The 22,105-nt window shown below is 47.4% G+C and overlaps 1 protein-coding gene across 6 annotated transcripts; it reads left to right on the top strand.

Annotated features, from left to right (window-relative positions):
• The first annotated feature begins 644 nt into the window (after nt 1-644).
• LOC134059386 (FH2 domain-containing protein 1-like) lies at nt 645-21,420 on the top strand. 6 transcript variants are annotated; one of them, XM_062515744.1, is made up of 13 exons: nt 645-812; nt 8,612-8,641; nt 8,932-9,589; nt 10,106-10,167; nt 14,868-14,970; nt 15,241-15,326; nt 15,475-15,575; nt 16,303-16,373; nt 16,732-16,839; nt 17,262-17,332; nt 17,513-17,630; nt 17,921-18,085; nt 18,431-21,420. In XM_062515744.1, exons 3-13 carry the CDS (start codon nt 9,131-9,133, stop codon nt 20,579-20,581), a joined length of 3,495 nt encoding a protein of 1,164 aa, XP_062371728.1. In that variant the 5' UTR covers nt 645-812; nt 8,612-8,641; nt 8,932-9,130; the 3' UTR covers nt 20,582-21,420. The 6 variants fall into 6 exon arrangements, with proteins under 6 accessions (XP_062371728.1, XP_062371726.1, XP_062371725.1 ...); XM_062515742.1 differs by having other exon boundaries at nt 645-1,029; XM_062515741.1 differs by lacking the exon at nt 8,612-8,641.
• Nucleotides 21,421-22,105: the final 685 nt, after the last annotated feature.

Below are 22,105 nucleotides of genomic sequence, written 5' to 3'. Positions count from 1 at the left end.
GCCCTAATATGTTGTAGAGCTGTAGCTATGGTCATTATAGCAAACATCACGACCCAGAGTCCAGGTTTCAGTCGAGTCTGAGTCATGACTAAGCATCTTTTGCCATGGCACGACTATGAACACTGCTGGCTATTGTGCAAACACAGATATCAGCTCACCTCCTGCATAAGGTATTGGAGCAACGACAATTTAAAGTCTAGGTAGCCTACTTATTTGTTGGCCAATTTGAGCAAAGTGCTCTTGGCCTGAAAGTGCCCCCAACAATCAGGGTGAATTTGAATTATTGCACTGAAGTGAAGTTATTTAGCTATTTCACTTTTACAGACAACAATGTTGATTGTCCTAAAATGCTCCAGAATAAAAGCATGAAACCTTTCTAGTGTCGTCTAATAGGCTACAGCACCGGCTTTGACCCTCTGAAGTATTCTTCCTCTGACCTGTAGCGCGCCATAATGGCCCCAGAGATCGATGTTTGGTGGGGCACCCTTAGGGGATTGGCACTGTTGCCACTTGCCAGTTGGGGAGTTACAGGTCCTGTTATCTGGCGCGCACACACGGGCAGAGTTGTGTGTCTTGAACTTGCTTATCTGGGTTTACCAATAAGCAGCGGGCTCCTGGCACCTCATCTGGGGCTTAGGATTAGTAAATAACAAACCGAAACCCTCCAGACATTTTATTATTCAGGCGGTAGAGAATGGCAGGTGCTCGCAGAGTCCGCTCAGCGCGTGAGTGGGGTGGAGGCGCCAACACCTGAACCCTTCGTCGATGCTGTGCGCACGCGCTGACGCCCCGCCCGCCCGCGCTACTCTGAGGTTGGTTCTGTGGTGATCCCTGAGACCGTAGGAGTAGTTCGTACATGGTATGCGTGTGAGAGTGAGTGGATGAGTGAATGAGTGGAGAATCCTCCTGTTATAGACCGTGGATACAGATCTGTCCATTTACCAAAACGCAAAGAAATCGCTGCAATCTGATAGCCTACACTAGAGGAGGCATACGGAATTCTATTTGCTTGGCTGAATTGTACTCATGGTGAGTAGATCTCATTTCAACGATGATTTTTCACATTAACATTTGTGTAGGCACTTGAGATAAGAAAACGCGGTTAAATTGCACAACTGCCTTGGGACAATTTTAGTGATTTTGACACATAATAATACCCTTCTGCTTCAAACAAGTCCCGAATGTAACGTAAGGAGAAACTGGCACCTGTTATAGCCCATGGCTAGGTTGTTAAGTAACAGCATCAGTCTGTTCTTGTAGCCTACGAGTGCTTTCCTCTGATGCCACGGGAGTATTTTTTAGATGTTGGCAGAAGAAGAAGGCAGTGTTTTCTGAAGAAACTGTAGATATTCGAAATAGGATGTGTGGAGAAACTGTCAGAAGAAATTCGGTCCTATCGTCTTCGTTGAGAGGCTGTGGTGTGTTTACCAAGGGTGGTAAACCACACAACACAGCTGTGCTGCAGAGGTATCAACCTCGCCGATAAACCGCGCGTGCAGTGGCATGGAAACGATATTGAAATGCGTCAGCGCTTGGCGTCTCTTCAGCTCTTGGTGATTAAAAAAACTTTTGGACAGATAGAATTACTTCATTAGGCAAACACTCTTGATCTCAGATTATGAAACGACTGTGCACGTAACTTGATCAGGAAAGCAAAATATTTAAAATGAGAACAGGACAACACTGCTCACTTATTTTTGTTTCTGTTTGCAATGTAACAGCCCCAAAGACACACGTTGGTTATAGGCTTTCTATGATGCTACACAAGGCAACTTTTCGAGCAATGTTACGGGGCAGTGATGCTGTTGGTTTTGCAGACTGACAACATTCATGTCAGCATTTATTTTTCTGGAGAATTGTCAGTAGTAGCATATGCAAATTGACAGTAGTTTGCAAATTGATCATTCAAGCGCAACACATGGAACCAGAACCAACAATGCACAAGTTCAATCACACTTTATTTATCAATCTTACCAGCCCGTTTATTTACGTTTCGCATGCACATGAGCGCACTGCATGCTCTTAGTTTGGCTGTGCTGAGGCTTCTTGTCATCCTGTGGCCTCTGACCTGCGAGAGCGTACGACAACTGAGCCCGAATGAACCGGATTGTTTCACTGCCTAGATGCAGCGCCTTTGGCCTTTTCATGTCGTTTCTCATCTCACTATGAATAGGCTACCTCAGCCATGCATTCAAGTGCCTCAAGGCTTCAGGCCCAATGAGAAGTACCCAAGTTGGGTCAAAAGGGATACAATTGGCCCTCGTCATAGCCATGGAAACCGAAGCGAACCGTAAAAATGCCCGACGCCATGTGAAGCTGTAAAGGTTCTATAAGAACTTGATTGATTTGTGTGGGACCCACATGGAACAGAAGAAAGGAGTAGAGTTACTGTCACCACTGACGTCTTAAGCACAACCTTTTCTCCACAGGAAAGGTCTCGCCCTAAAACAAACAAAAGGTTTAGATATCTACATTTTGTTAAAAACGAAGACAGCCTACCTAAAGATTCTCTTTTCAATGTTTCTCCAAAAAATATTATTCTGAAATTAAGACAGTTGGAAGGCTAATCTAAATAAATTGAGCCAGTTAGGCCTACTTGGTGTATGAATGTGCGTTAGTTGAGGAGGGTTTGTGAGGGACTCCTCAAAGAGATTCTGGCTGTTCTAAAAAAAACAGCCATTGAATGTTTTTATGGCTGTTTATCTTATTCAAATAAGAAAGACCTCCATGCAACCCACCACACACACACACACACACACACACACACACACACACACACACACACACCTCTCCACCTCCCCACCCAAACAGGACTTCACATTTCCATGACAACCAGTCGGTGAGCTTTTGGTTTGTGTCGCAGCAGGGCTTTTGGCCAGGTCTAGGATCCTAAAGTTTGTTTTTCAAGGGAGATGAACTGCGGCGCAAAGATGGGAGTGTGTTTCGTTGCTTTGTGTGTGTGTGTGTGTGTGTGTGTGGTTGTTTGTTTGTGTGTTTGTTGGTGTCAGTGAATATGTGGCAAACTGGCAGGCAGGGCAGTAGTCAAAGCTGCTTTGGTTCCACTCAGTCACGCCAGTATTGGGGAAATCAGCAAAATATGTTATTACACATATAAATCACCAGACATGCTGTTTCATAAGGGTTTTAAGTGACAGAGAACAGGCTAGAGGATTTACTGAAGTTTATGAGCCGTAGTCTGGGCTCCTGAAAGAAACCATTGTGAAGACATGCAGGATTGAGGGCAGTTCTAATTTGTCTAGAGAGCTCTAGATTGAGAGGATTTTGTGCTGATGTGTGTACACAGGTGTTGTGCACCTTTCCTGTGACACCAAACACTGGCCACAGAATATGACTGTGTGTTTTTCGTTGACACATTCATTCATTCCATTCTATTTATATGGCATCATATATGGCATTTATAGATACACAGACAGCTTCTCCGAATGCCATTTTGCAAGTGGTGGTCAGTTGTGTCTTTATTCTCCCCACCATGGTCTTCACAGCCCTCTACCAAAGAACCAGACTGTCCTTCTTCTTCTTCTTCTTCTTCTTCTTCAATCTAATATTATCACTCATTGCCTAAAATGGTCATCTTTAACACTTTCAAACTTCTCCCATTCATGTGGACGGAGAAAGAGATGTCTGATCAGACTTGATCTTGAATAATGAGGACCAATCAGAATGCCAAGAGCGCACATGCTGAGAAAGGAATCACAAGAAGGCCGTAGCCAGTGGCTACAGTTGGCACTGCAGCTCCGAAAGGCCATTTGAAAATATCATTACACCCATGGGCCAAGTGTACCCACCACAGAGGGCTGTTTGAAAAGTATTCCAGTGACACGATCACTTAAATATCTGTTTTGCTGGAGTATATATTTACTTGAATATGTGCTGACAAATCCCTTGTCCCTCCTGGCCCCAACTATTTGCTTGTTAAATGCTATAGAAGGATTGGTAGATTCCTTTTTAATGGTCACATCCCTCTATGTGAATCGTAGAAAATTATAAGTCTTCATGGTTTCAGGATTATCCAAATGGCTTATCCTTCAAGGCCCCTCATTTTGGCAAGAGATGTATTTATCCGGGAGTGATAATTATATACTTGAGGGCTCTGTTGTAGCCTTGCCACTGAACATCACACAGCTTCATGAAATATCATAATGGTCTGGTCTGAGCCCAGTGGAGACTAAGAAAATAAAAGAGATCTTAATTTCCACGGAATAGTTTTTATGCACCGTACATATGCCACAGCATAGTTGTGACGAAGGCATTTATATTTGTGTCCCAACTACTGATTTTAACTGTTTTTTTTTTTTTTACTGACTGGGACCGTTTTGAGTCAAGTTATTTTTGCATGTGAAATTTTGAATCATGCTTCCTATCTACATCACATGACCTGCAATGTGATCTCAATAATTCAACATGACCTCACCACCCATGAATGCCATGGTATGCATTATGTTTAAATGTTATTGGTTGCATGTATTTGGTGTGTGTGTGTGTGTGTGTGTGTGTGTGTGTGTATGTGTGTGTGTGTGTGTGTGTGTGTACACGCGATGCGTTTGAGTGCGGTCGAGTTCAACGTGCACTCTGGCTCTGTGGGCTTGTGTTCCTATGCCATTGTCTCTCCCATAGGAGAGGTCAGCTTGTGTTTACAGGGTAAATATTTGCTAGTGTCCACAGCCGTGGCTTAAGGCCGGCTCAGTACTTCTCCATTTAGACTTCACTCTCCCCATTGGTCCCTCATCATCTCCCAGCCATTAACTTTCATTTCACTGTGACTTTAGTAGACATAGTGTAATCACGTCTTAAAGGAAATATAAATATCTATTTACTGAAGGCGTGTCAGGTGTCCAGTTTAGTGTCCATACATTATGTATGTTTTGTTGATGTCTATTGTACAGATTTCTGTGTTATCTGTCTAGATTTATAGATTCTTATACAGTGCATGAATTTGATAGAGATGGTGTGTGAGACAGTGTCTATACGAAACAGTATACTGTACATTTTAAAGACATTATTGTCCAGAGTACACTTGAAAATATGCTTCATATCTTTTATTTTGAAGACCTGGATCTTTCTCAGTGGAGTAATTGGTATCTTTGCACACACACATGCACTATGTACATTTTCACATGTAACAGCTCAAACAAACTAGAGAATACTTTACCAATGTATTACAAAAATTTCAGCCTGAAGGGGAACCTAAGAATGGGTTTTGGGTTCAGTCACAGCTAATGTTGAAGGAAGAGCTGTTTGTTGCTTCTGTAAACGGGGGCTCATGTGTCAGTATCATGGTGAGTGGGTCCTCAAATTCTCTGTGGTGTGTGTGTGTGTGTGTGTGTGTGTGTGTGTGTGTGTGTGTGTGTGTGTGGACAATAGGAGATGTTCTGTTTTTACTAGACAAAGTGATACGTGCGTCAAATATACGCTGTGCTTTGAAGGGATGAAATGAAAACCCCACTCTTAGATGTTTTCACTTTTCCTCTTACTTTCATTGTTTGCTCATGGCCTTTTTCTATCCCGTCATCTGCCTCTCTCTCCCACCCTTCATCCCTCTCTGTATCTCTCTATGCCACTCTCTCACACTGAAACACCCAGAGAGAAACTCCCACAAGTGGGGGCAGAATATAGGTCAGCTCCCACAGTGCTGTCCAGTGGAGTTCTGCTTAATTGGGTCAGCTGAGTGAGCGGGCAGACATGACCATAATGATGCTGTCATGCACCAGAAGGCCCCGGGCCACACAACAGACATGCTTCTGGCTGGCCCCAGTCATACCCACCCGCCCATAACCAGCGCACTACCTGCTTGATGCTTATTGGTGAAGAGCTATGGTCGATTAGCCAATCGCCTTGTTTGTTTAGCCCATTGTGAGGTCATAATTAGCTTTTTTTTTTTTTTTGTATGTGATACGATGATGTCATCCCCTGGGCTTTTCATTTAGAGCACTTTTGTTTATCGAGGCTCCCCTTTCAAAGACGGCGAGAAAGAGAACGAGAGGGCTGGAAATAGAGAGTGAAAGAGAGGGGTTAGCGCTGGGGCCACAAGTTTGCAGATGGGCTGGGCAGGGGTGGGACTGAGAGGGGTGGGGGGGTGGGATAGGGGGCATAGCAGCCTCTCTTCAAAATGTAGTCTGCTCTAGTTGTGTGGACCACCCCTCACCACTGGCCTTTCAAACAAGTGCCCTTTGTTGCTGGCGCCACGGTGATCTCCATAGTGACCGCTGACGCCCTGGCTGTTGCCAAGGTGGCACACAGCAGCCAGCTTCCTCCCCCCCGTCAGGAGTACTCCCACCATGCCAGTGGCTGTGGAAAACAGATGATGAAATGCAGCAGCTTCCTGAAATATCTCTGTGGAGTGTCAGTGGCAATGGAAGCCTTCTCCTTGTCACGTTCTCACTAGCTTTCACACCTTTTAATATAAAAGTGATAATTGGTGTGATGACGCATATAAAAGCCTCACATAAACCCTGTTTTTTCATAATAAAGACATGGTATGCAGATAAATATAGGTCCCCCCCCCCCATTATGAATTAGAGGCCCTACACTAAAATGTAATCATCTGATCAAATCCATCTTGAAGTGAAATGTTTTAGAATATAGTTGGGTTTCCATCCAATTAACTCCTGATTCACATATAGGCTGTAATGCAACTAAGGTTGATGAATTCACATTTGTGTCAACTTTATTTGATGTTTCCTTTAAATTTGCCCTGATAACCTTATTTTGATCCCAAAGCAATTCACAGCTCATCCCTCGATTATGAGAGAGCCCATTACTGATTAGCATAAAACAGTGGATGGAAACGCACACAAGCTTGAATTTTCTTTAGCTGAATTTTCATGAAGGTTTTAGAATTATGTGAAAAAGTTGGATGGAAGCCCAGAATGCCCAGAATATGTTTATGTTCCTCCAGCTAGTAGTGTAGCACGCTAACTTTTGCTCAAATTGCTTGAGCGGAGTTGTCTTTCTGAGTGTAATTGAGAGTACAAGAGACCCATTTCCCCAGAACAAAGATGCCCGTGGGCTCGATTGCTGTCATAATGGCTTCCCAGCTGTGCTTCCCTTGGCTCGGGCCGACCTTTGACACAGGAAGTGAAGAGAGTGTTTAAGGGGGTGATTGCGCGGGGTTTGGGGGGGGGGCGGAACTCTTGTTTGTGTGGGGGGCCCCCTGCGTAGCGCTTGTGTGTTCCGTTTGAAGAGCGTCTCCGCCGGTGGCTGGTGTGTGCTGGTGAATACTGCATGAGGGTCTCTGCGCAGCTCTTGCGCAAGTCGCTCTCCAGGCACCGCACGGCCTGCCACACCAGTAAGAGGATTTGCCCTGTTTTCACCGTCTGTGGAGAGAACAAGGGAGAACACGGCAGAGAGAGAGAGAGAGAGGGAAATCACTTTTTTTTTCTTTCTTCAATTTCTTCCGTCTTGAAACAACTCGTAACTCTAAGTGGCACCCCTTAATCCCAAACACCACACGCTCTCTCTCACACACGTACACAGTCACACTTGAATACACAAACAGTTTTTCCCTATGTAGATTTTTTGGCAATGGTCTGGAGCTATTTGATGGGTTCTCTGTACAGTTTATCCAAGAGGAGGAGCTCAAGCCAGCCATTAGCCTGGTTACACAAAACTCTATGGCGTGGGTGCGTGTGTGTGTGTGTGTGTGTGCATGAGTGTATTTATCCATATCTTCTGAGTCTGACACATCATCTTGGAGGTTATGTAAGATTCTGAAGTCATTGAGAAGTCCAAATGAAAGACCAATATACAGTATCAGCTATCAGGTTTCGAAAATGGGAGATGTTTGTCTCATAAGCTGTTCCTGCCTTAATATACTCACGCCTTCACAGACTGGAGGTCACATGCTACACCAGTATGTTTGTCTGTTGTTTACAGTCTTCTGAAACTCACAAACGCACACACACAAACGCACACACACACACATACATACATACGTAACGACAACCACTCCCCATCCCTTGAAAGCTGTGCTTACGTGGTAGAAATAATCATCGCCCCCATCCTGGATTTAAATAAAAGATGAGATATGCATGCGTGTGTGTGTGTGTGTGTGTGTGTGTGTGTGTGTGCGCACTTGCATGAACATGCATGGTATCGAGCATGCTCACTCACGGATTGTGTTGAGGACGATGCAGCTCATAAATAAATTGAAATGCAGTTAGGATGGCTGAATAACAGTTTGTATCCCTCTCTCCCCTCTCTTGTCTCCTCTCTCCTCTCCTCTCTTCTCCTCTCCTCTTTTCTCGTCTCCCTCTCCTCTCCTCTCCTCTCTTGTCTCCTCTCTCCTCCTCTCCTCTTTTCTCGTCTCTCTCTCCTCTCCTCTCCTCTCTTGTCTCCCTCTCTCTCCTTGTCCCTGTTTCCCTCTCCAAGGTGTGGCCCTGGCATTAGTCAGATATGCAACGCTTTTGTTTGAATAAGCGGATGAATCACATGACCTGGTGTGAGGCCTCTATAGGTGTCTGGGTGTGCGTGTGTGTTCGCCCTCTCTTAGGATTCAGTTAATTATAGAACACAAACACAACATGAAAGGGAGCTTGAGAAAGAAAAAAAACACCCACAAATGCAGCTTAATCATATATCCTTTTCATTTCAGTTTGCCGTGAATACAACAACTTCAAAAGAGGTAGATCTGGTTTTGAAGTCTGGTTTTGCCCTAATGAAACCCCAAATCCAATCTTCTTACAGAATGCTTACATGGCGGTGTATTTCCATTTAGCTGCTATAAGCCAGACAAAGGTTGTGGAAAACACACATAGTGAGTATAGTCACAAGCAAGCAGGCTTAAACCTGCATTCAAGCTGGGCTACAGATTTGAATCTAAATCCACTGTTTTCCACTCTCTGGATATTGTGACATTAGATGCAGAACGTTGAAGGGAACATTGATAAATGGTGTTTATTTGTGTTGTTGCAGAAGAATCTTTGCGGATCCCCTCTAACGCCTGTACTGGAACTCTGACGCTGCATGCCTGTGCAAAGACGTGACCCTGGACGTAGCATGAGGCGCGACACTCCGTTATGACCGCTCCTGACCGCCGAGACCCACACCGTCACGGCTCTGTGACTCTTCCGTCCCACCGCCCGTCTGTCCGCCCCGCCGACCAGCCTTTGTGATGCTTGTGATGAGTGCCATCTCCCCAGCCAATGAGAGGGAGACTTTCGCGGAGGGGGCGGCGGCGCTCTCTCCGACCGCCTCTCCTTCTCCCCCTCCTCCGCCCGTCCTGGCGCCCCCGCCGCCCCCACCGCCCGCCGGACCCCCTCCTCCGCCTCCTCCGCCTCCACCTCCGCCCCCGCCGGGGCACCCCGCGCTCGGGCAGCAGCACCAGAGGAAGAAGCGGAGGGTGCGGAGCTTCTTCTGGAAGCCCATCCCCGAGGAGAGGGTGCACGAGCGCGGCAAGCCCAACCTGTGGACCATCGGCCGCGGCGGCGACCAGGAGTACCGCATCGACGTGCGCACCATCGAGGAGCTCTTCGGCCAGCAGGAGGAGGCGCAGTCGCTGGCCGCCGCACGTGCCAAGGCCGGGGGCACCCTAAGGGGCAGGGGCACCTCCTTCAAAGAGACCAAAGAGGAGGTGAGCACCCGGGTACTGGGTACTGTGGTAAAACTCATGAGGGGAATATTCTTTAAAAAAGAGTCTGCACACTTCTTGATTCTAATCCAAACATGACAACATAACACAAAAGAGAGGAAAGAATTAAGTGTGCAGACTCTTGGGTTGGACCTTCCCAAACTCAAATGCACTCTTTTTTATATATTTTTTTTTGGGGGGGGCTTTTTTGCCTTTATTCATATAGGAAAGTAGAGAGACACAGGAAGTGTGTGGGAGAGAGAGATGGGGTGGGATCAGGACATGACCGCAGGCTGGATTCGAACCTGGGTCCCCGTGGGCATTCGGACCCGTACGTGGCACGAGCACTGTAGCCTGATGTGCCACAGCGCCCCTGTCTCAAATGCACTCTTAATGATAAAACATATATATTTGTTAGTATTTGGGACAATAATAACAACGTCTGTGTCTTCCTATCAGGGTGTTTTGTTTCAAATGAGGTGAAGGGCTCACCCTTCTGTCCTTGTGTCCTTGTTGTAGATCAATATCCTGGATTCCAAAAGGAGCATGAACGTGGGCATTTTCCTCAAGCAGTTCAAAAAGTAAGTCCAAGTCCATCCTGTGATCTCTCAGTGATATGTCAGTGTTACCCTGCCCTGCTGCTGAGAAGCCAGTATACAGTATGCTGACTAACAGTAAAACGCTTCTGCAGGCAAGTAATGTAAGCCTGAAGAAGCACCGGTCAGATTTCCCAAGGCGTTTGGATCTCCTGATTGCCTACCATCCTAGCAAAAGCTTGATGCATCTCTCCCCTAAGTCCATCCATGTGATGAGGAAAACCTCTCCCACTCTGTCAGTTGCCTGAAGTGACTTACCTTAATGAGGCAAAATAATCTCCAGCTCAAAGGAAAGAGGAGTTCATGACTATCTCTACAATATAAGAGAGAGAGAGAGGGAAAATCTGCTGCCATTGCATAACCGCGTGGTCAGACTGGGTCTGTGTGTGTATGTGTGTGTGTGAGAGAGAGAGAGAGAGAGAGAGAGAGAGTGTGTGTGTAATCTGTGTATGTGTGTGTGTGTGTGAGAGAGAGAGAGTGTGTGTATGTGTGTGTGTGTGTGTGTGTGTGTGTGTGTGTGTGTGTGTGTGAGTGTGTGTGGTGGCTGCGAAACACCTAGATGTTCATTATGGCACCCTCGCTTACAGGTTAAAGTATTCACACTGGCCGCGTGACACACGTGTCACAGGCGAGGCTCGAGATGTTCACTAAAATCAACAGAAGTCCAGCGTGCTCGAGCGGTCGGTCAGAAAGGCTCCAGGCTCGTCCCGAGGCCCACCACCAGGCACGCTTGCTGTTCCAGTCCAGTGCTGACATGTGCGTGATGCGCCGTGTTCTGCACCGTCATGGCAGGTGTTGGGGGTAAACACACCTGGGCTGGTGGCGTGGGCCGTGGAATGCGAGAGATGTCACCTGTGTGGCCATCACTGTAGAGCAGTCTGAGGGTGGTGGTGGTCTGAGGGGGGAGGGGGAGGGGTAGAGGAGGGATGAAGGGTAGAGAGTTGTCTGGAGAGGTTTAGATCAGGGTCAGGCAGAAGAAGTGGAATAAAGTTCACAGGTGTACTGTTGAAGTTCCAGTCGGTGTGAGATGCTTGTTTTTGAAGGGAGAAGTGCTAGAGTTAGAAGCAAATGTTTTGCTCCATTTTGTACTTTTTTGGGTGCCAAGGTAACTGTTGCTACCCTGAGATATGTGGAATGTCCTCCGTTTTTGAAAGACTTGGATTTGTCATCTGTGGTATGAATGAAGGCAGTTACTGTGAGAGACTACCATAATACAGTAGTTGTGGCTTGTGGTGACAGACTTGTGGTTCGAAGGTCTTATCTTTCTGTGGGACCTGAGGCTGAGATGTAGATTTGGTGTTGGTTGTGTGTTGTGTGACCTCTGTGGAATGTCTCGATTTTCTCATGGATTTTAATGAACAGCTCAATCAGCTCCTGCAGACCGAGTTAATCAAGATGTTCTGCAGAGACACATGGAACACATCCAGAGTGACACGACACACCTGAGAGGGGAGGGCTGTTGTTCCCTTGAGTCTCTCTGTCTCCTCTCCTCTCTTCCCTCTCTTCTCCTTTCCTCTCTTCACTCTCTCCTTTCTTCTCCTCTCTTCTCTGTCTCCTCTCCTCACTCCTTTCTTCTCCTCTCCTCTCTTCACTCCCTCCTCTCTTCCCCTTTCCTCTCTTCACTCTCTCCTCTCTTCTCCTCACTCTCTCCTCTCCTCTCTTCTCCTCTTCTCTTTTCACTCCCTCCTCTCTTCCCCTTTCCTCTCTTCACTCTCTCCTCTCTTCTCCTCTCCTCTCTTCTCATCTATTCTCCCCCTCTGCTCTCCTCTCATCTCCTCTCTCTGGAGTCTTCTCCTTTCTTCCTCTCTCCCTTCTTCTGTCGAGCCGTTACACCAGCCACGAGCCCACTCCGCTGCCAACCACCTAGCTGAAAAGGAGGAAACTCACGCTCAATCTCCCGTGCCGGCTTGCGCGCACCAGAAACACTAGACAGATTGTTCTCCGCTGTGAAACCGATTAGGGTTTCACCCATGCGGCAACGTGCTTGTCCTCGTCCAAGTGGTCTGTACAAGGCTAATCCAGTCTGTACCCACGCCCCGGTGTTGAGAGACTGATCCTGCATGCGTGCGTTGTTTCCTGAGGCCAAGGTCTGCATTCACATTGGTGTGCGTTGGTGTTTTGTGTCCAGTGCGCCCACTCTTTTAGCCAAGTTTTTGAGTGTATAGTGAGTCCAGCCCCAACAGGAGAATAGGACCCTGAAAAAGAAGCTGTCTGGTCTTTGCAGTCGGGCTGATAATGATTCTCAAGTCGATGTTGTTTTTTTTCCCCAAGATGATGCGACAAAAATTCACTAATGGTCAAAATGGTATTATCCCAAGGCACACATTCCTCAACCTTGTAAAATAAATCTTTAAAATTCGCTGCAGATTAGTGTGAACTCACACCAGTTAATTCAGTATCGATCAGACGACGGTACTCTACTTGCTGTAGCTCTCCTCGCGGAAGCCAGGGCAGAAGCCCAGTCAAACTGTATGGGTGATCCTCGAGGACAAAAATCAATTTGCATTGACTTGGAGAAACACTTTAAGCCATAGAGTAATGCAGCGTTCCCTCTCAGTAAAGCTCAGTGAGGTGGAACATTCATTTCGTTTAGCCCTGTAAGGCAACAGTGACAAACATTTCTCTTTCACGAATCGGTTTAAGGTTATTGTTACTGTACTGTAAATGTGATGTGAATTGCACCAATAAGAATAGTGATGTTATGGAATGTCTGCATCTTGCCTGTTTATGTCTAGTGTGGTGTATATCAACGTGTGGATGTTATCACATCGCAAATTGAGTTTTCTGCTGTCAAAACAACACTATGCCTATTTGTACGAGACTGATGTGGGTGACATGTCCTCTATCTCTTTTTCGTGATCATTTTTTACTCATAATCTAAAGCAGTGCTCTGGTTGTCTCTGGTTGTCATTTTCTGTGAGAATCATGCTGTATGACAAGTGGTATTTTTTCATGACTCTTCCAATTAACATGTTGTGCTGGCAGTAGGAATTCTTTCGGTCAGTGCCTTCTCATGACAGATTTCCCTGTCTTGGTCATGTCCCTTGACAAATATGAGCTAAAAGCAACCACAACTGTCTCCGCATCAAAATGGCGGCCTTCTTTTCAGAAAACAAACTGCGTATTTACCACAGGTTTTTGCCTTCAGCTAGATGCTCTCCCTGGGCTGGCAGGCATGTAGGGCAGGAGACTGGAGACTGCAGTGTCTGTCCTGATTCCCAGCGTGAAGCGCTCCTACTCAGACAGTTTTTTTTGTTATTCTGTTTTGTGTAGTGCTCTTGTGCTGGCCTGGTTGACATTTGCTGTCAGCATTCCTCATTTAGGCCAGTTTGGATGTATTGTTTTGTCACAAGACGTGTGTATGTAAAACACAAATCATGGGTTTGTTAGCAATGCTGGTGACGTTGCTCTGTAAATAGTTGGCCTGACTAGCTCTCCAGTACTGGGGTTACTTAACTGTGAATTCAATCGTGAAAAGTAGTTAACATGATTATTAGCTGTGATGTAATAGCAGTAACAGTTATCTTGTGATTTAGTTGAAATCACTTTATCACCAGTTTCTCACATGTTCACATACACATTAACAGGTATAGAAACCTATACACTCACACACACATACACTCACATCAGTTGGATATATGCTGTTTTGATAAAAAAAAAATTGAGCCGCTCAAGTATCAAAGGTTGTCAATATGATGGAAACCCAGTTAGAATAATATAAGGGTTTCCTTTGTGCGAGGGAGGCCTAAGCTGGGGTTTTCACTACACGCCCTCTCTACGTTTTTTAATCCCTGAGAAAAGGGCCCAAGTCTTACCCAATCTCCCCCTCTCCCGTCTCCTTTGTTGCTGTAAAATGGATTATCTACTGGTGGGCTTCCGCTTGATGTTCAGATTGTTTTTAATTGCCCCGTGAAGCCCGACGGAGATTGCAGGGGCCGGTGGAATCAAAGTTTTTTGAGTGGTGGTGATTATGAAACGGGGTGTGCGTTATGCAAGAGAATTCTGCGTGTGTGTGTGTGTTTGTCAAGGGGGTAGAGGGCTGATCTTGATGAACTGTGGCATGAGACTGGAGGATTTGCTACAGCGACGGCGAACACACCCACCTCTGTTTTGGCCTTGGTATAATGAACCCATGTTTTTTAGATTATATTGTAGAGCGGAGATCGTGTCAGTTGGTGTTGATGACGATAGACTCGTTTGTTGTTGAGTTCATGTTCGGGGTCAAGGTGGAGGCGATGCCCAGAGAGGGGGCGATTGATCTTGGCCTCCGCTGTAAACAACTCCGCCTAGCTCAGATGACCTCATGCTGTTGTCTTGACTCCTGCTAGACCCTGCTCTCGGTCCATAGCGGCGAGCTCGTCTGTGGTGTTTATTAAAAACATGGCCTTGTACCAGTACCACCAACATGGAGGGGCACACCAGCATTAGGTTTGCTTTGTTACAGAGTCATGCTTACAGTGACCGATGTTTTGAGTGCTAATTGATTGCTAAGCATTCATTGATTACTGATACTGATGACTGATTACTGATCACAAGGTCATTATGCAGATGATTACCATCTTCTTAACCCATTTGGTGTATTTTCCCAATTCATTGTCAGGCTGAAGGAAATAACTGAGAATAAGATCAAGTACTCTTGTCTGGTGATGATGTTCTGTTGATCTGACGCTCGTTTTCTTTTCCAGGTCAAACATCTCCATTATTGAAGACATTCGCTATGGCAACAGTGAGGCGTACGGGGCTGAGCCGCTTCGAGAGCTTCTCAAACTCATCCCAGAGTCAGAGGAGGTGAGGTCGGGATTACAGGGACCATTAGGAAACATGCAAAATAATGGATGGATGAATGGATGAATTGATGGATGAATGAGTTGATGAATGAGGTAGAGAATGGTTGCATATGTATGAAAGAACATGTATGAAAGAAAGAACAGATGGATAGGTATTATGATGGATGAATGGATTATTATTTTGATAGATGAATGAGCCAAAAGATAGTTCAATGAATAGATCCATGCCCTGGTGCAGAAGGTGAATGTTCATTGGCTCTCTTTGCCTCAGGTGAAAAAGCTGCAGGCCTTCAAAGGAGAACCCAATAAGCTGGCCCTGGTGGATTCCTTCATGTACCTTCTCACTCAAGTGCCCAAGTGAGTGACCTCTGTCTGACACTCCTACAGTATTCCTGTGAAAATGTGTCTGCCATCAGACTAGAAGTGAAGTTGCCCATTTGTTTACGTGTCTACATTTGCTTGTATGTGTGTGTGTGTGTGTGTGTGTGTGTGTGTGTGTGTTCAGTTTTGAGGTGCGCATTGAAGCGATGGTGCTAAAGGAGGAGTTCACTCCGTCGTGTGCAGCAATGAACCATGACATCGATGTCATCCGCGCTGCAACAAAAGGTGAGCAACCGACAACTTGCGAGCCGCCTCTCTGTCTCATCTAGAGGGTATTTGTGCCACGTATACGAATACAGTATGTTCTCTCACTTCAACTCCCCACAAAGAGGACACCAGGAGCTGGAGACGGTGTACGAAGGGGCTGAAGTGTGTTTTCATTTCCTTTGCTGCTCTGGCAGTTTTGGTCTTACAGCTACATCTGGAAAACTCTGAAAAAGCTTTAATATCGCACACCAAAGTGGCATGTACATAGTTTCATCAGTCTTGTGAGCGAGTGTGTCTGTGTCTGTCGGCCTCTGTGTGTGTGTGTGTTAGTGCATGTGTCTGGGTCTGTAGTGTGTGCGTGTGTGTGTGTGTGTCTGAGAAGCAAAGTCTCGTCCTGCTGATTCACACTTTTTCCATAATCTCTCACCCTCATTTCTCTCCTCCACTCTCACTTTCTGTGTCAGACTCAGGCACCATGGCACTAAATTTAGCCTTGGCTGACTGGCGTTGGGGTGCTGTGCATTCTCTTAAGAATTACTCAGGCAACTCTAGTCATCCTAATAATACACCCCCGGCCCTTTTTATTCTGTCTGTTATTTAGATATAGAACGGAATGAACTCTGCCGTACAGTGCGTCCAAATTTCTTTGTAAAAGGGACAGAGTGTGCTGGCACTTTTGATACGCATGAATGTATTTTGAATGTTAGATGTATGTTTTACATATGATACTATGTCTGTGTCATAGAGCTCATGACTTGTGGAGAGCTTCATAACATCCTACACTTGGTTCTTCAAGCTGGCAACTTAATGAACGCTGTGAGTATCATTGTGGTGTTTGTCTATCTAGCTGTCCTCCATCCTGACTTTAGATATCAATCCTCCCACTCAGTTTCATTCACTCTCTTTCCAGTGTATTTGATGTGTGTGTGTGTGTTTGGGGGGATGTCATTGTACTCACACTGAAACACACCCACACACACACACACACACACACACACACACACACACACACACACACACACACACACACACACACACACACACACACACACACACACACACACACACACACACACACACACACACACACACACACACACACACACACACACACACTCTACCCCATGCTATGAGGTTTGAGTCTCTCATCCCTTCTGTCCTGTCGTCTCCACAGGGTGGCTATGCAGGAAATGCTGTGGGCTTCAAACTCTCCTCGCTGCTCTCACTGGCCGACACCAAAGCCAACAAGCCAGGCATGAACCTGCTGCACTTTGTGGCTCTTGTGAGTATATATGTTTAAATGGGTCACTCTCTCCTTCTCTCTTTGTTTCTCTCTGTGTGTGTGTGTGTGTGTGTGTGTGTGTGTGTGTGTGCTTAATGGTTGTATTATGCCACTCTGTGTGGCAATAATGTGTCTTTGTGTCTGTATATATTGTGTGTGGGTGTGTGTATGTATGCGCACTAATCTGTCTTGTGCCTCTTTGTATGGCTGTGTGTCAGTGTGTGTCTTCGCGTCTCTGCATTTTGTGTGTGTGTGTGTGTGCGTGTGTGAGAGCGTGCACTTACATGTCTTGTACCTCTTTGAGTACATAACGTGTGTCATTGTGTGTCTTTGCAACTCTGTATCTGTGTGTGTGTGTGTGTGCATGTGTGTGTGTGTGTGTGCGTGCACTAACCTGCGCTCTGCCCTCTGCTGCACTGCAGGAAGCCCAGAAGAAGGATGAGCAGTTACTGATGTTCCCTGAGAAGCTGAAGCACGTGCAGAGTGCCGCCAGGTAAGAGCACCTCACCGTCTGACCTGTGATTGCTTCTAGAACATTCTTCTCTTTCTCAGCATTATTTATACTGGTTTATTTATGTCTCACCCTCTGTGTGCGTGTGTCTGTGTGTATGTGTGTGTGTGTGTGTGTGTGTGTGTGTGTGTGTGTGTGTCTGTGTGCTTACCGTTTGTCCAGGATCTCAGTGGAGAACATAGAGCTGGAGTTAGAGTCTCTCCAGTCGAGGACACGCTCGATGGAGGAGAAGATCCACACAGACGCTGAGCTACTGCAGCAGCTTGACCTTTTCTTAAAGGTACCGCCCTCTGACCTCTCAGACACACACACACACACACACACACACACACACACACACACACACACACACACACACAGATAGATGCTTTCAATGTGTATGGTATGGTACTGTTATGTCCGAAATTGTACTAGTATCTGGTATGGGTACTATAGTGCACGTGTTTCTGTGTGTGTCTGTATGTGTGTGTGTGTGTGTGTGTGTGTGTGTGTGTGTGTGTGTGTGTGTGTGGATGAGTGAGTTGTGATGCTGTTGTGCTGTGTGTTGATATTGACTCTCTCTCTGGACAGACGGCTGCTCAGGCTCTACTGGACCTGACGCGGCGGCGCCTGGAGTTCAGGAAGGAGGGGAGCACGCTAATCGATTTCTTCTGTGAAGACAAAGACACTTTCAAACTGGACGAGTGCTTCCGCATATTTCAAGACTTCTGCCTTAAATTTAAAAAGGCAGTGAAGGTAGGCAACACCCGAGCGTCTTTGTCTAGTGCAATGCTTTGTGGATTATATTGTTTGGGTGTCTTGACAAATAAATCAGTTCTATTGTTTTTTAAACTAGTGTGCCCCCTTGTGGTGGCTACATAGTATTATATACGTTAAGTGTTCCTGCCATCTCCTACTATTGTCTTCTCTGGACACACACACCACTACATTCTCTTTATTATTTTCTTCTTTATTCTTGACTTTCCTGTTTTTTTCTGTGTCTTTGGAATCACAAAGACAAAAAAACATTTTATAAACAATTTCTTTACCTCTCTCTCTCTCTCTCTCTCTCTCTCTCTCTCCGTGCCTGTGTTCCTGTAGGATAACTCGGAGCGTGAGCTGAAGGAGTCGGCGCGGCAGCGGCGGCTGAAGGAGCTGGAGGAGAAGCGGCACTCGTGGGCCGGCGGCGAGGAGGTGGGCGGCGTGTTCGGCCTGCGCTGCAGCAGCGAGACGGACGTGGAGGCGGCGCTGACCCGCGAGGGGCTCCTGGACCTGCTCAGGCCGCGGCCGCGCAGTCCCCTGAGCCCGCTGAGCCCGCTGGGCCGTTCCGGAAGCCTCCGCCGCTCCCGCCAGAGCCCCGTGGCCACCGCCGACCGCGAGCTGCACACCTTCCTCGAGATGACCGCCGAACCGGCCAAGTACGGCTCGTCGTCGTCCAAGCCCCTCAGCCCCGGCTGGACGGGTCAAAGCTCGCCGGCCTTCTCTCCGTCCCACGTGGCGAGCACCCCCTCGCACACGCCGAAGCACTTCACCTCGCCCCTCACCCAGTCCCCATCGCACACGACTCCCAGAGCAAACCTTAACACGGATACCTCAAACCCGAGTGTCAACAACAACCGCTCACCCTCACCCTTAAAGTCCTCAACGCGCACAGACGACAACAAAAATGTCATCGTGGACCAGGAGACGACGGCGCACAACCCCAACACGCTCTTGAACGTGAACGTGGAGAGACACACCCTCGTGCACGGCCTCCGGGCGTTTGACCTCGTGTCTGCCCCCGACGGGGTCGTCGCCCAGGGCGATGATGGATCTGCGGTAAATCAGACTGACCTCATAGTCACGGATCTGGAGGAGGAGAGTGAAACCCCTGAACCACTAACCCTGAGCACCCCTCCGTCGCGGAAAGCACCGGAAAAGGTTGGTGAGCCTGGCGTGTCCGCTCCACAAACAGCCAACAAGGAAGTTGACCGAGACACAGAGACAGAACTCAATCCGCAAACGCTACCCAATATGCCAGTGATTCAGGTGTCTGGGGAAAGCAGGTTATCCGCGCAAACGGAAGATTCCAGCAGCAAATCAGAGAAAGAGCACGAGGGCCTTGGTGACGTCACTGATTCCATCTCGTCCAAGTCGACGCCCGCCAGTCAACCCGTGTCCGAGTCGACCTCCGTGGACGAGGTGTCCGTGCCTACCTCTAGCAGCGATAAAGCCGAGTCGGAGTCGGCCTTGGAGTCCTTAGCGTCGCCGTGCGAAAGTCCGGTGTCCGTGTCCAGGTCGGCCGACTCGTCAGGCTCGCGCTCCACCGGCCTGACGTCGCGGAACTCCAGCTCGCGCTCCACCGGCCCGGCGTCCCCGGCCCCGGGCGGCAAGAAGGCCAGCGGCGAGAAGGTGGACGTCAAAGCTCAGACCGCCTCCAAGTCCTCCAAACCCGCCTCGAAAACGGCGCCGGCCTCGAAACAGCCCGCGGCTCGCACGCCCGTCAGAACGCTCACCACCTCCGAGAACCAGAACATGCGGAGGGTGGTGCCCATCACCCGACTGACCCGATCCGGGAGCTCCGCCAGCAGGAAGCCGGACAAAAGCGGCGCGGAGGCGAGCAGCCACCGCGCGTCCACCCACCGGTCCGGCCTCGCCAACGAGGACGCCAAGTCTCCCCGAGTGAGGGAGCACAGTCAGGCCTCTGTCGTCCGGAAGCCGTCCGTGCGGAAGACGACCCCGAAGCCCGTGCGCCCGGTGGTGCCCAAACCCCCGCCGGAGGAGAAGATGTGCCGCTCCACCCTGCGGGCGCTGCAGGCTGCCCAGGCCGCTGCCGGGCAGGGAGCCGCGCTTAGCGAGAGGTCGGCGAGCGCCCCCCAGACCCCCGTCCGCAGCCCGGCTTCCATCGCCAAGCTGCCCAGCTTCGCCCGCAACACCGTGGCCTCCACGACCCGCGTGGCCAGACGGGACCTGGTGTCCAGCGGTGCCAACTCCCCTTCTGCCAGCGCCGGGGGCGCGACCCCCACCAAGTCCCCCCTGGCCCGCACGGCTTCCCTCAGGCACCCCCCCACCAACCGCGTGGCTCCCGAGGCCCATCTCCAGAGCTCCATCAGGAGGGTCGCCAGTATCCGCGTGCCTGCCAAAAAACCCTCCGCTGAACCTCTGCTGCCCCTCAGAGGCCACGAGCGGAAGAACAGCGGCAGTTTCTCTGACAAATCAGCCTATTCTAGAGACTCTCACACCGACAAGCCCAGCAAACCTTTATGGAGATAAACTCAAGAGTCGCTTTTTAGAAAAAAAAGAAAATTTAAGAGAAACACTATAAAAGCAACATGTAACTTAATAAAGTCTAGATTTGTATTTTTGTGGTCTTTATTTAACTTTCTGAGTAATGATGACTATGTTATTTTGCCCCTCTCTCTCTCTCTATGAACCATGGTTTTGTATGTATTGGACTAAGCACAGCTGTGGGTTTCCATGTACATGTCACAATTATGATTCCGTTTAATACAATTGATATGTAACCACCCTGTGCTTTTTAGACAGTGTGTATTTTGACAATTGGCTTCGGCTAGCCAAGGAGGTTTTGACAAAGGGGTTTTCCCCCTCATCCATAATCGTTCTGTCTTTTGTAATTATTCATGATGAAATATTACTGGACATTTTATGCTGATGCTGTTGATCATTAGCGGAGTCCATATTTTAATATTTAAAACCGTCACCATTTGTCTGGTTGTGTTGGTGTGGTCTTATCCTATCTCCATAGCGAGAAATTTCGTTCTTGTGCAAACATGGTTTGACTGGCTTGCCTTGTCAGGAAACTGCCATAGCTTTCCTCACATAACCAAAGTGAAATCTGTAGGTCAAATTCAATCATAAGCTCAATAGTCAGCAGGGAGAATCATTTGCCACTTGACTAGTTTCACTGAAATTGAAGTCAATGCTCTCCAGCACCAAGTCCAGGGCCATAGCTTGATGCTCGTTCTGTCAGATGTCATCATCTCTCTATCATATCATGTTAAAAATCGAAAGCAAATCAGAGGAGTTTGCAACCCAGCGCAATTATGTGTTTCTCTGTGTTGTCCAAATAAAGTTTATGTTAAAATTTCTTATCCCTTGTGTGACATCTCTGTTTGTGAGTGGTATACAAATGTACAGCCAGTGTTTTTAACAAGGAGAAAATACAAAGCCAGTGACCAGCAGGTGGCATAGTCTAATGAAGCTGCTGAGAACCTCTTTGACCAACATTAAAGGTGCAGTCAGCAATTGCGCTGGAAGTCACGTTAGTTTACGTGCTACATATTTAAATTCATTAGCAGACGCTTTTGTCTAAAACAATGTACATTACACTTTAATCAAGGACCAAATTAAATATACCGGAGTGGTAGCTCACACCTCCCTTCAGTGTTTCCAGAGAAACTACACACGGGAGTATTACAAGTGTGTGTTAGCGATACACCTGGTTAACTGAAGAGGCAGTGGCACACCTCCTGAAGGAAGAGGTTTTGTGATAGGGATGAACCCACACTGTATAGATCTACCCCCCTCACTGGGCTCTAGTGGTCAATAGAGCCAGCGAGAGAAACCATTATACTGAATAGTTATCTCAAGGCTTCTCCGAACATCTCTATGAAATGTGTGCACAACACATTTAAGCTTCAGCAATGTGATATGACCAACATCCATGTTGATGCTATTTTGGAAGGACAACTATTTTTCTAATGGTAAATGAATTCATAAACCTACTTAAAAAAAACACATTCACCTGAAAACATGTTGACCTCCAATCTGAGAATC

The sequence above is a fragment of the Sardina pilchardus genome, chromosome 16 (assembly GCF_963854185.1).
Source record: "Sardina pilchardus chromosome 16, fSarPil1.1, whole genome shotgun sequence".
Lineage (NCBI taxonomy): Eukaryota > Metazoa > Chordata > Actinopteri > Clupeiformes > Clupeidae > Sardina > Sardina pilchardus.
This window is presented reverse-complemented; position numbering and strand designations above follow the sequence as displayed.